This window comes from Hippoglossus stenolepis, chromosome 23 (genome assembly GCF_022539355.2).
Source record: "Hippoglossus stenolepis isolate QCI-W04-F060 chromosome 23, HSTE1.2, whole genome shotgun sequence".
Classification (NCBI taxonomy): Eukaryota; Metazoa; Chordata; class Actinopteri; order Pleuronectiformes; family Pleuronectidae; genus Hippoglossus; species Hippoglossus stenolepis.
Window position 1 is genome coordinate 14,052,436 of NC_061505.1, and position 12,841 is coordinate 14,065,276.

At 41.0% G+C, this 12,841-nt stretch overlaps 1 protein-coding gene across 3 annotated transcripts in view; it reads left to right on the forward strand.

Annotated features, from left to right (window-relative positions):
* The window catches only part of pde5ab (phosphodiesterase 5A, cGMP-specific, b), an 82,982-nt gene that overhangs the window by 39,096 nt on the left and 31,045 nt on the right, over positions 1 to 12,841 (forward strand). For all 3 annotated transcript variants that reach the window (XM_035148191.2, XM_035148189.2, XM_035148190.2), the window contains exon 8: positions 10,545 to 10,612. In XM_035148191.2, coding sequence (XP_035004082.1) covers positions 10,545 to 10,612 — 68 coding nt within the window. The remainder of the gene's footprint in view (positions 1 to 10,544; positions 10,613 to 12,841) is intronic.

Genomic DNA, 12,841 nt, shown 5'->3' on the forward strand with positions numbered 1-12,841 from the left:
ACTCCTCGTGTGCGTACACTCTGCCCAGAGCCACGAGAGAATCAGTTGTCAAGACCAAAATGGAAAAATGACAAATGCACTGACTGGTGTGACTTGAAATGAGAGCGTGTGAAGGAAGTGAATGATGATGATGTGAAGGAACGTAAACAAAACAGTCCCATCGGGTTTTTACTACACAGGGTGTGTCTTTGTTTGCTTGTGTAGGAATTTGCATACATTGTGGGTACACTATCATACAATTTGTCACTGTAGATCAATAAACTGTATATCAGTCATTTACAGATGGTCTTTAAAGGCTCAGGGTCCACTGGCTGCTTGACTGGAAAATACACATTTCACTTTCTTGTGCGTGCGTCCTCCCGTGTCAAGTCACGTAGAAATGACGCCACCATTGGTGTCGACAACGTTTTCTCATCTGTCACCAAAATAGCTTATGTATAAATAGCTTACAGTTCTGTCCCATTCTCTCTCACACACACACACACACACACACACACACATTAATACAGTGCATCTATGTGCAGCAGTTTCTCTATCATACATCACTCATACAATGCCATCACAGCCATCAGGGGGTTCAGTATCTTGCCCAAGGTCACTTCACAATGCAGGAGTTGGTATCAAACCACCTCTGGTTAGTGGACAACAATATTTGACACATTGTGTAAAAAAAATATTCTCCCATACTTTGGAAATGAAGATGAAAACATTTCAACAAGCCTATTTAAAGGCAAAGTCTGTACTTTTCTGCTGCTAGGGGTCTCTCAATCAAAACAATACCAAAAGACAGAGATTAGGGAGGTTTTGAGGTAGCGTGGGATCATTGGGGTTGTTGTCCCCGCAGCATTCATCATTCAGGAAGTTTGTATCTTCTCCTCTCCAAACCAAGCAGACATGCTGATTAAACCCAGTGAAAACACTCATTAAAGGTGCATCACGTTACAAACACGCTGACTCTGACGCTGTGTGACTGACACAGGGCGTCTCTGAGGGGCTGGGAGCTGGCTGCCGCGAATGTTTGCTCAGCTTGTTTCTGTGATCACTTCGGATCCAGATGTCTGATGACTCAAATCCTTCATCTGTTTCAAATGAAAATATAATAGAAAAATGTGGCTTAAAGCTGAATTAAAAACAGCCACTGACAGGTGAAGACCCTGGAGGCTGAAGGGGGAGTGAGCTTTTACTGCAGCAGTCTCTCTTTCTCTCTCTCTCTCTCTCTCTCTCTTTCTCCCTCTCTCATACTGTAGTTATATAAGACTAAGCTCGAGTTTGACACATATGGGTTTTTAAAGGGCCAATAACGACGGTAACCTCTGTGATACTTTTCCACATTAAAAAGATGTGTATGTGTATATGAGTGCAGGTCAATACATCCCTACCATAGTCTGTATATAAAGATGGACGACATGACGGCTCCTGAAAGTGAAGCCAAAATGTCTGGAGTACCCCCTTGTGGCTGACTGATGTAAAGGGCTGATGTATGTCCTAGTGCTTTCACTGTAACGTTTCCTGTAAGTTTAGATTTAATTAGCTATTTGATGCTATAGATTTGGGTAAAGTGTTGTGATTGACAGCTGAGATTGACTCGTGATTGGTCGAGTGTGTGCCTGGTGGGACCTAGATACTGCGGCTCCACACCACAATCACTTCTGCGCGGACTCTCGCTCCAAATGAAAATAAAACTAAAAAACGCAAGATTGCAGCACCTGTATTAGGGATTTATTTTTGCTTCATTTTTGTACACTGTGAGGAAGTGGAGACTTGTTGTCCATCTGTATTATATTTATATATTTTTTTATATATAGTCATTGATCATCTTCAGCATATGCCGGTGACCAAATGAAATGATTTAGTTACCGAGATTAAAATGAAGTTTTACTCTAAGTTTGAAAATGATTGGAAACAGTTGGGAAGCACGCAGCTTTTTAGACATTTGAATGTAGAAAAGTGACACATTTAATCTTAAAGTCAGTTTGCAAGAAAAGTAATGCAACAAAGATTTTCACAATATAATGACAAATTGTCAAAATGAGTTGAGAACAGCCCAAATATTTTGTACCAGACTCCGCTGTATTTTGCAGCTGATCATTTGATGAGTCATTAAGGGGGCTAAAGAACAGCTGATTCAAAATAACAGCTGTTCAAATATCTTCGCTGCAGACGAGTATGACAACGTGCAGCTGTTTTGTTTCACTGGGTGAAAAGTTCAACGGCAGGAAATGAAAAGCAGCTTCTGCCAACACGATGAGTTATCTCAGAGGGACGTCTGACACTTGTGAGGACGAGTGGAAATGCAGAGTTTCTCTTCTGGAAATCAAGAAGTCTTATAAACAAAGCAGAGGGAACCGTCGCTGACTGTAAATGCAGTTTATACTTCTGACACACACACACAGCATTCGTCCTCTTTGGGCATTGACATTTGTTTTGGCTTGTCCTCCTCAGGGGCATCCATTGGCTGAAAAACGCACACTGACACATCACACTCGCATGCACAGAAAACAAGCACACTGGAAGAATGGAGCAAATTAACTGTCACACACTGAGGGAGATTGATATACGAGCATGGTTATCGTACTCCCACGTTCTCTGGAGGTGTGAGGCATCTAAATATCAACTCCCAGCTGCACAGAAACTCATTGTGAAGCTCGCTTTACCATTATTTTTATCTACACGTTGTAAACATCAGGGAATGAATGAAAGGGCTTCTTCTGCGTTACAGTGCTCTGTGCTTTTCCACATGAGTGAGTATAGGTGGTGCATTTAGATTTTGTCCTAAATTATGTTTGTACAGTAATTTAAGGGAAGCTTGCAAGTTTTAGCATCCAGGAACTCCTCCCTCCCTTTCCTGGAAGTCTGTGTTGGGTCATTTGACCATTTGTGCCTCCAGCTGTTCGGTTCTGTCTCGGTGGACGCCCTCTATGTTCCGGTCTGTATACCAGTGTCTTGTATGATTAATGGATAATGCAACAACAGTGTTTACATGGACAGCAACATTCCGTCTATTGACCTTATTCTGAACTAGACATTATTTTAATTGGTGTGTACCATAGCTGCTAATAGAATATTCCATTCACATTCCCCTTCAATTAGGATCTATGCCTGTGTACATAATGCAGCTAAGATCGGAATATTACACCTGTATATTACATTTTTCTTTCTAATTTTGCAAAAGAGATTCTACTCCTTTTTATTTTTCCATCTTGTTCACCCAGGGCATGTGTCATCAAGCAGTTGGTAACTGCTGTATGTTGATGTTGCAGAATGCTGTGAAATCTCCCTCTAGGCCATTAAATTGGGATTAATTAGTATATATGTCGACATAATGGCACTAGGCACAGAATATTCCAGAGGTCTTTATTTGATTATTGCTTATTCAGAGTATGACAGTAATTAAGATAACCAGACAACACTGTTTACGTGGCAGCGTGTTATTCAAACTATTGGCTTCATTGGGTTAATATCAGAATATTGATGTCAATGTTAACAAAGTAAGTGAGTAATGGAAAGAAATGGAAAAAGGTATATTGGACTTGATGTTAGTCTGTGGAAGAGTTTGGACGACAACTCGACAGCTTATGCTAGGCCTTATTTAAGTCAAATTTCAAAAAAGGAAATAAAAACCATCGCCAAGCTCTTTGAGAACATGCTTTTATTAGAGCTTGGCAACAGTAGTCTGACAATACTACTGATCTACGCTCTCTCTTTTCTCAAGAGCTTTCAAACACCTCTCTCAGATTTCATCAACAAATGATGGCGACCTGACTGACCTTGAATCGGCTCAGTTGTCCAAGTGGTCCATGTTAATAACCAGTAAATGGACTATATTTATTTAATCTACATCCAACAGACTTTATCAGTGGATGATGTCAACTCACCAATGAAATTATGGTCGGCTTAATTGCTTGGGAAAGTGGTAAATGCAAGTGAATTAGGATTCTTTTGTTATTAGTAATGGTTTTTATTGTCCCAGACTTGTAAAATGTAATACTGACATAAAAATGTGTTTTAAATTGATACATTTTAACATTATTTTAGTGATTAAAATCAAACAAGAGTCCCACTTTATCAAAGCGTGGGTCGGAAGGGAGGAAAGCCTCTCCCTGCCCATCCTTTGCCGGTGCTTGCTGTATTTGTGGAGCGAGTGGAGTGGGAGTGCATGGCGGTCAGGATGACGGCAGCAAGTTAAGAGCTGTGCCGTAATTTTGGACCACAAACAGCAGCTCTTTAGAAGGAAGGTGGTGATTCAGGGGCAATTTTGGGGGTGGAGAAAATGACAGCGCTAATGCAGCACATGCAACGAGACTGTCCTCCCAGAGAACAGAGGGTTCCACTAGGTGTTCGTGGTTAGAGCGGGTAATCAAAGAACCCCCTGACTTTGTTGTAGACAACCATAGCCGACACTTTTTTTTGTTACATTCTCTTTGACTTTTCTTGGCCGTGCAGCCCCTGGTCTTTGCACAGTCGCTTCAGGGGAAACTGTCTCGGTTGTTTACTTCTTCTCAGTTGGTCTCAGTTATGATGAGGCCAGAGATGTGTGCGTCAGAAATGTTTCACCTCCCGAAGAGAAAAAACGCCCGAACAAAGAAGAAGCAGCTGCTCAATGAACCCGACATCTGGTTAATTAAGAAAAAAGAAACCCATTAAGGTTTAACAACGTCACTGAGCGCCTTAGGAGCGTATTAACACAAACATTTTACAGATGGTATAATAAGGTTCTGATTTAATGAATTATAATCAAAACAAAATATACTTGCGTGGCAAAGGAGAAGTCTAATTGAGTATTTCACTCAAACCGCTGTATTATCCTAATAGGTTTTATATGGTTTAGATTTGCATGGGAGTAATTGAAACATGAAAGTCATTGATGAAATGTAATGACTCTAAATCTATAAAAATTTGCTGGCAATTATGCCTCCGTGCTTATGACAGCTTTCGGGTTGTCTGTCCTATTCTTGTGAATCGATATCAACAGGAATACCTCAAATTTGGTACAAATGTTCACTTGGACTCAAAGATGAAGTGATTCAATTTGTGGCCAAAGGTCAAGGTCACATTGACCTCATGTACTTATGAATATATCAGAAACATCCATAGGGAATCTCGTTACATCTGAACTCAAGGATGACCTGATTAGCATTTGGAGGTCAAAGTTCAAGGTCACAGTGGCCTCACAAAACCTGTTATTGGCCTCTTGAACATGATATCTCAACACAACCTTTAGGGAATTTCCAATTGTGACTTGGACTCAAAGATGAAGTGATTAGATTCGGTTAACCCTAACCCTAACCCCCCACAGGTACACCTCTCATTTAACTGAGTAGCTTTGAAGTGACTGGTGAAATGTACAGGGTAATGCCCAGCATCGCCTTGTGTAGGCCCAGGTTTCATGTATTAATGTAGGAAAACAGAAATATTGTCGGGGCGGCTGTGGCTCAGGAGTAGAGCGGAGTGTCCACTAATCACGAGGTCTGCAGTTAGATCGCAGTTTACCACATTCTCCATGCCGAAGCACCCTCGAGCAAGATACTGAACCCCAAATTTCCCTGACATACAAAAAGTGCTGCCCATAGATGCACTGTGTGAATGTGTGTGTACATGGCATAAAAGCTTATACTGAACTGTAAAGCGCTTTGAGAGGCCATAAAGAATAGAAAGGTGCTATTTCATTATAGACCATTTACCATTTGTCTGTGAAATAGTTTTTTATTCATGCAGACAGTTGTCAGTTGTTGGTAAAAGTCAGAGAAAACTCGCATGGAATACTGAAGCACTAGTGTGATCAATATTCTATATGCTCTTTTGTCAAATAACAATGTTAAGCTATGAGAATGAATGGGAAAACATGGTGAATGTACAAAGAACCAGTGATCCAACCAAAGAACCTCTGAAGAGCCTTTGTTTCTCTGAGTGTACCAGGTTCTGCACGCACGCACGCACGAACGCACGCACGCGCACACACACACCATGTTTGAACATAACAGCAAGCCATTCTTTGCAAAAGTTTCACTAACACTTCAGCACATTTATTACCCGCAACCATTAACCTTTCAACAAAAACATGATGCATCTGACTTCTCTGGTGTTCTTGCTGTCAAGTCATTATAAACACTGGTAGTCAATGGTATGTTATTATCAGCACTGATGCCATAAAATGACAACCACATTGCACATTATTGCCCATTTAGCAGCTGATGTGTGGGTGCTGGGCAGCCACTGATTTGTGGTCAGACTGGTTTAATGTTCAGGGACAAACTCTTTTTTGATAGAGGCCTTTCTTCAGCAGAGAACCAAACATGCAGCATTTCTTTTCCTCTCTGGCACAAGTTATATTTTCCGATAAACAGGATCAAATTTATCTGCACTTACCTACATTGAACTTGGCTTTGGCATTTCCAGCCTGGCCACCAATTCCAACAAGAGCTCGGTTTTAGAATTCATTCCACTGCGCTGATTACACGTTATTGTAAATATTGGTTTCGCAAAGTATCAACTGCTTGGCAAATATACCTTTCAGTATTTGTATTATGGTCTGGGGTAACTGGATGGTGGAGTGCAATGCCATTGAAGTGGTTTGTTTTAGGTTACAAAACAGTGGGCTTTGACTTCCCCTGTTTTGTATTATTAGTGGGTTAGCCCAATTGAGATGTAGGCTCTTGCTGTAAACATTGTCCAGGCTATGAAAACAGCCTTCATAAAAGTTACACAACAAGGTTTTAACAACTGAGACGATACTCAAATGCCCACACAGATGGCTTTGGTTTCAGACGTCCATGTTTTGAGTTGCACATTTTAGCCTCATTCCCAAATACAATGGAGACAAACGTTGGATCAGCAATGTTCCTTTCCAGAAACTCTTTTCAGATTAGTCTTAATAATCCACAGACTTGACTGAGAAGAGTTTACATTGAAAAACTGTCTACAGAAAACTGGATTACCAAGTAGGCAAAGGAGACAGATGCCCTCGAGGAGTTAGGGTTAGGGTTACTAACTAGCCCCATGTCTTATAGAGGCTCCTTGTGTCAAAATCAAGCTTTTAGTACCTATAATTGTTGCCATGGTAGCGGCTCTTGGGATTGTAATGTTAGCCTTTTTATCAATTGATCGGTCCACTGACTTGGTCCAGACTGAAATACGGTATCTCAACAGCTATTGGATGATTGCCTTGAAAGGACTGAAATGAAATTGGTTCAGACAAACGTTCCCAGCGGATGAATCCCACTGACTGTGGTGATTCCCTCACTTAAGCACCACAGTGATTTTGATATTTGGGGTTCTATTGTGGAATATACTTTGTGTGAGTGATGATTAGTATTAGCATGTTAATAACTAAAGAAAACAAACATTACTTTTTGGTGTATAGCTATGGCAGATCCAGGATTGTTTTCAACCTCAAACTGTAATTTCTCAACACTGTGACTCCTGAAATTAATTTCAATTCAACTTAATTCACCCCCTTCACAATATGACAGAGGCAGAATTGTGACAGATTTGGATTCATCAAAACAAGTAGAATTTATAAACTGCGTTGCTGCGCTGCAGTGAGAAAATACTTTGACTCTGTTATGAATGAAAATGCTGTATTCTATGCATGTTATAAGCTGCAACCCACTTTATACATAAGTCATACGTAACAAGTGTGTGTATTTGTGTCCCACTTATGACTTTTGTTAGGAGACAAGCTGTCTCCCGTTCTTTTATGCCACACTCTCTTTCTCTCTCTCTGTCCTTACTAAACATTTACTCTGAGATTTAGGACTTTTACTGGTCTTATCTACAAGACGGTCCTTTGTATACAAGTGTCAGTATTAAATGTCTGTAGCTTCTCAAGTCAGACCCACAGGTCTGTGGATTTGAAAGTAACCTTTCCTCTGGGAAAGCAGCTTTCCTGTAGGAAATGTAGTAAATGGCCGTGCTTGTCTTTAGCATCGTCTGTACCAACAATAACACAGGAGTTTTTAAGATGTTGGCCTGCGCTGGCTCACTTCATTTTACTGCAGTGTGTGGCATCTGTTTAGACATAGTGTGGTGCATGTGTGTGTTTTGCTTGTGCAATCATGTGTATGGTGTGTGTGTAGCACACTTGCATTTCTGTGTGATGTTATTAGCATATTCTTTATGAATGCTTGTGTGAACACATTGTGTTTGCATATGTGCATAATACACTATGTTTGACTGTGGTAGCATTTGCATTTGTACGGTGTGCGTGCATGGCAATGTGTGTTTATGTGTGTGAATGATATGTGATGGGGTCTGACATCTGGCCCCGCTAGGAGTGTTTTGTTCTTCTGTGTTGTTTAACTCACCCCAGCAGAAATAAATCTGGACTTGGCTACAGGTCTCCTGAAACATATTAGGCTGTGTGTGTATGAGAGTGTGTTTGAGTGTGTGTGCATGTTGTACCAATCTCTACAGATTTTAAACTACCTGCAGTTTTCAATTCTCCCTTTTATTTCTTCCTGTCTTTCCCACAAGTCATCCTGCCTAAACTACAACACAGGCACTTTTTCACTGCCTTCCAAAACCACCCATATGACTGATCTGATGTTTCTGGTTTCCTTGCCTAATCTGCCACATCTGTTTGGTTACATTCAGAAAACTGAAAGGTTGGGTAGGTTTAGGGGGAAGATACAAAAAAACAGGTCATGGTTAAAACGCTAAAATGCTAGCAACTCTATGAGGTTATAGTTTGCTTTGAGATAGAAGCTAATTTTAGCATATTACATGCTTACCACAAAATATGAATGTTCAGATGCTTCACAGAGTCAAAACTCCAGCGACGTGTATGAACGAGAACAACTTTATTGTGAGACCAACTTATTTCCACTTGGCCACTTCCTCAAGTATTTGGTCGTAAACCAAATTCCTGGACAAATATAAATTTTGACCTAATGATTATTGTAGAGTACAACTCATCCTTCTGGAAACATGACTCTGTACCAAATTTTGTGTGAACCCATATGTCGAGACATTTCGCTCCAAACCACAAATGTCACCCTTTTAGTAACACTAGTCAAGGCACCATCAAAGTTAGCATGATTTAGTTTCTGGATGTCTCAATTTTATGCCAGTTCCCCATCCTTTGATGAACTTCATGGTCGCCAGAGGATGTCCCAAGCGGGTCAATCAAATATTTGCTGAGGTATTTTAGACTGGAGCAAAATAGTGGACCTACTGAGCAACTTGCCAACATTGTAATCCTTACAACCTCATATCTTCCCTTGAAACTACTTGGTCAACATTAAGAAAAGATTGCTGTCATGGTTAAAATCTATCTGTAATGGTGTAACAATGTCATGCTACTTACTGCACTTACCAATATGACTGTAAGAAGTCACTTTGAGGTAAAAGCATTTGAACAAAAAATACAGTTTTCTGAGATTTCTTGCGTTTTTGTTTTCTTTGTCCAATGCTCAGAGGTAGTGCGGGTTGTCTTCTGTCTCACCAGAAGGTTTGGCAGTGGCTTTGGGCAAGATACTGAACCCCAAATTGCCCCTGAGAGCTGTGCCGGCACTGTATGAATGAGGTGTATTAGAGAAAGTGCTGCACATAGATGCACTGTATGAATGTATTTGAATGGAGGCCTACTGCAAAGTGCTTTGAGTGGTCGTCAAGGCTCTAAAAGCGCTATACAAATACGGAGCATTTACCATTTCACCATTCAACACATAAATCCCACCATAACACGAGCAGACAGTAGAAGGGGTGGTCTCTGATAACTGGACATCAAAACCCAGTGAAAGGAAGTAAAGCTTTGACTGATCCGTCCAAAGAATTTAAGAAGTCAGGTTTGGTTTATTTCAATATTCCTTCAGACAGGAAAAAAAAAATCCATTATCCCGTGTCATCCTGTTATAAACCTTCCACGTCGCCAGAGACCCCAATAAATGTCATAACATTGCCGGGTCCTTTTTCTGTTTAAAACAGCTTTATTACCCCCACCTAGATAGATCAGGGTGAACTGATGCCACAGAATGACAGTGTGTATGTGAACGCAAAGGGTAGGGGGGGCAAATTTTTCCAAAACGAAAAAGCCTTGTCTATCTTTAACATCCTGTCCCCACCTCTTAAAAATGGAAAAAGGATCCTTTGTGAGGGCTTGGAAGTGCAGGTTGAGAGAAAACAAATCCCTATAAGGGGGGAAAAGGCGAAAGGAGCATTGGAATGTCGAAATAAACTCTCCTTCTGGGAAGGCTTGATCAGTAATAGATCAGCATCCCTTTTTTCATGCAGGGAGATGTATTTTAGGCATTGTGCACAGTATCACTGCTTAACCTAGGATACATGAATGTTGTATTAAGTTGTAACAGCTTAATTGAAGGGAATGGGGGACGTTGATATAACCAGGAGACACACAGGGTGGGCCTAAAGTAAAGCATGGAAGAACTTTCCCGGAGACAAAACTAGACAGAAGTCTGGACACTATGTCTTGATGTATTCATGTTCCAAATGACAATTAGTAAGCACCCCCATCAAGTTCTACCCACATCTGTGTCTGTAATATCGTAGGCAAACATAAAAAAAACGTACTTTTATTCTTTTTGCAGAACTCCTTCTCTAGGGTCTTTCACATGGAGTACGAGGAGCTGGGCGAAGTCCTAGATGCTCCCAAAAGGTAAGGTGATCCCCCTCAACTGAACCCCGTTATTGAATTAAAAGTCCTGTAGGTTTAACTTGAGGCGTACTCCCAACTATTTCCACCGGCTATTAGTGCTAATGTTTCCTTGAATATGCAGACTACCCTTTTCCTCTCCCCCAGAGCCCCTCAGATGACGTTTGTGAAATGGGCACTCGCACAAGGATTCATTATCATCACATAGAAGGAGAAACAGGAAAAAAAAGAGATGTAAGGCAATGTTGTGGCAGCAATGGAAGTCTTATTGGACCCATTCAGTCACTTTGAATTGAAAGAAAAAAGACAAGACTGAGCAGCTCAGTCCAATGCTCATATGTTTGCTGAGCTGATTTGCAGCCCTTCAGGATCTTTTTGAGGTAATCCGCCTCATTCACCTGCCAAATTCCCAGACATTTGATCCTGGCTTTCAGATCCGAGCTCTTGTTTTCATTAGCTGGACACTTTAGGCTTGATACAAGCCACATTTTGGGTCAATTTGACAGCTCCTTTATCACAATCTATTTATCACGATGAAGTGGGGCCTTTTATTATCTTTGAGGCGGTCCAGGACCTTTCCAAGATGGTCTAACAATTGTCCCTCAGGCATACAAAGTAGGTTAGAGGTCAACATGCACACTTATTGCATTGTGACAGCTGTATAATTTGCCTGTGGTGAAACATTTTTACTACACCGAATTGAGATGTCCAGTCTGTTAAAACTAGAAAGTCTGTTTCATATTACCTGTCTTTGTATGTGTTGTCTTTTCAGTTTTTTTATTTGCCAGGCCCTCTAATGGGCTTCACTATGTGGCTCCACCTCAGCCTTACAAAGATCTTTGCACTCAACGTTCAGTCAGGAGGTACTATTCATCCTCTATAATACCCCATTGCACTTTTCCTTTGGCTGCCGGCTACCTTGAAGACAGATTACAGCACTCAGCTAAACATCTGTCACCCTCTAGACTGAGATGTCCTCCAAAAGCTTTTTCCGCTTGCTCCCTCCGACTTGCAGGCAACAGTCAAACCGTGGTTCCAGTTCAAAAACAGAAGATGACTGGCATGTTAGTGAGGAAGTTCCAAACTGTCTGCTAATGCTGCTGAGGCTAGCGGATGCGAGTGCTCGGTTCATCAAACTGAATTTACTGGGGAAATGGAGCACAAGAAGCTGTGGGTCATTTGAATTTCTCCCGACATGATATAGATATGATATAGTTGTTTGGAGAGGAGAGAGCTGACATTAAGAAACCGAGGAGAGGTGAAGATCAAGTGGCAGAGGAAACTGAGTGACTTGAGGATTTACAGGCTGGATGAGTAGAATGTCTGGATGAGAGAAAAGGATCGGGGGGGAGGCTACAGCTTCCTGACATCAACCCATGCTCCAGCCAGGAGTAGTGAATAAGCAGTAATCTGATTTAAGACGCAATGAGATAGAAATCCCCACCCTCCCCACCCTAGAGACGGGTGGGCTTGCCTCCCCAGTTGCTATGCGGCCACTAAAATTCAATCTCAACCCAAGCAACAGAATTGGATCATTGGTGTGTGTGTGTGTGTGTGTGTACACGTGTTTGTGTGTGACAGTGTGCATTTCTATTTGTGTGTTTGCCACATACTGTATTTGTGCTCGTATGAACCTATCCTTACATGGAAACTACATATTTTTACTGTGGTCCACCTGAACAGATTTGAACAGATAACACAGTTATTGAAGAGTTATCGATTATCAATAAATCAATCAAATTTTATTTGTATAGCCCATATTCACAATCACAATTTGTCTCATAGGGCTCAACAAGGTGCAACATCCTCTGTCCTTAACCCTGCGAGATAAAAAAAATCAACTACCAAAAAAATACCTATTAACGGGGAAAAAATGTAGAAAATATATATATTATACTGTAATGCTCACTTTTCTTATACTGTAAAAATAACATTTTATAATGACGTATTCGTGACACTTAGCAGCACAGACACTGACCATGAACAGTCACTAGTGCACCAAACATGTATTAATGAAAATGCATGTAGTTCCAAGGATTGCACCATCTACTCCTGGTTGTTGTGTATGTGAAAGTTCAGTATTCAGGCTCCACGTCAAAACACTTTCAGTTTGTATCTGCACTCTGAAATCAAGGTTCAGGAATTTAAAGGTAACAGCTACGACCACTGGGCAGAGGGTGTGCTTGCCACATGCACTCACACACACACACACACACACACACGACTTCATGC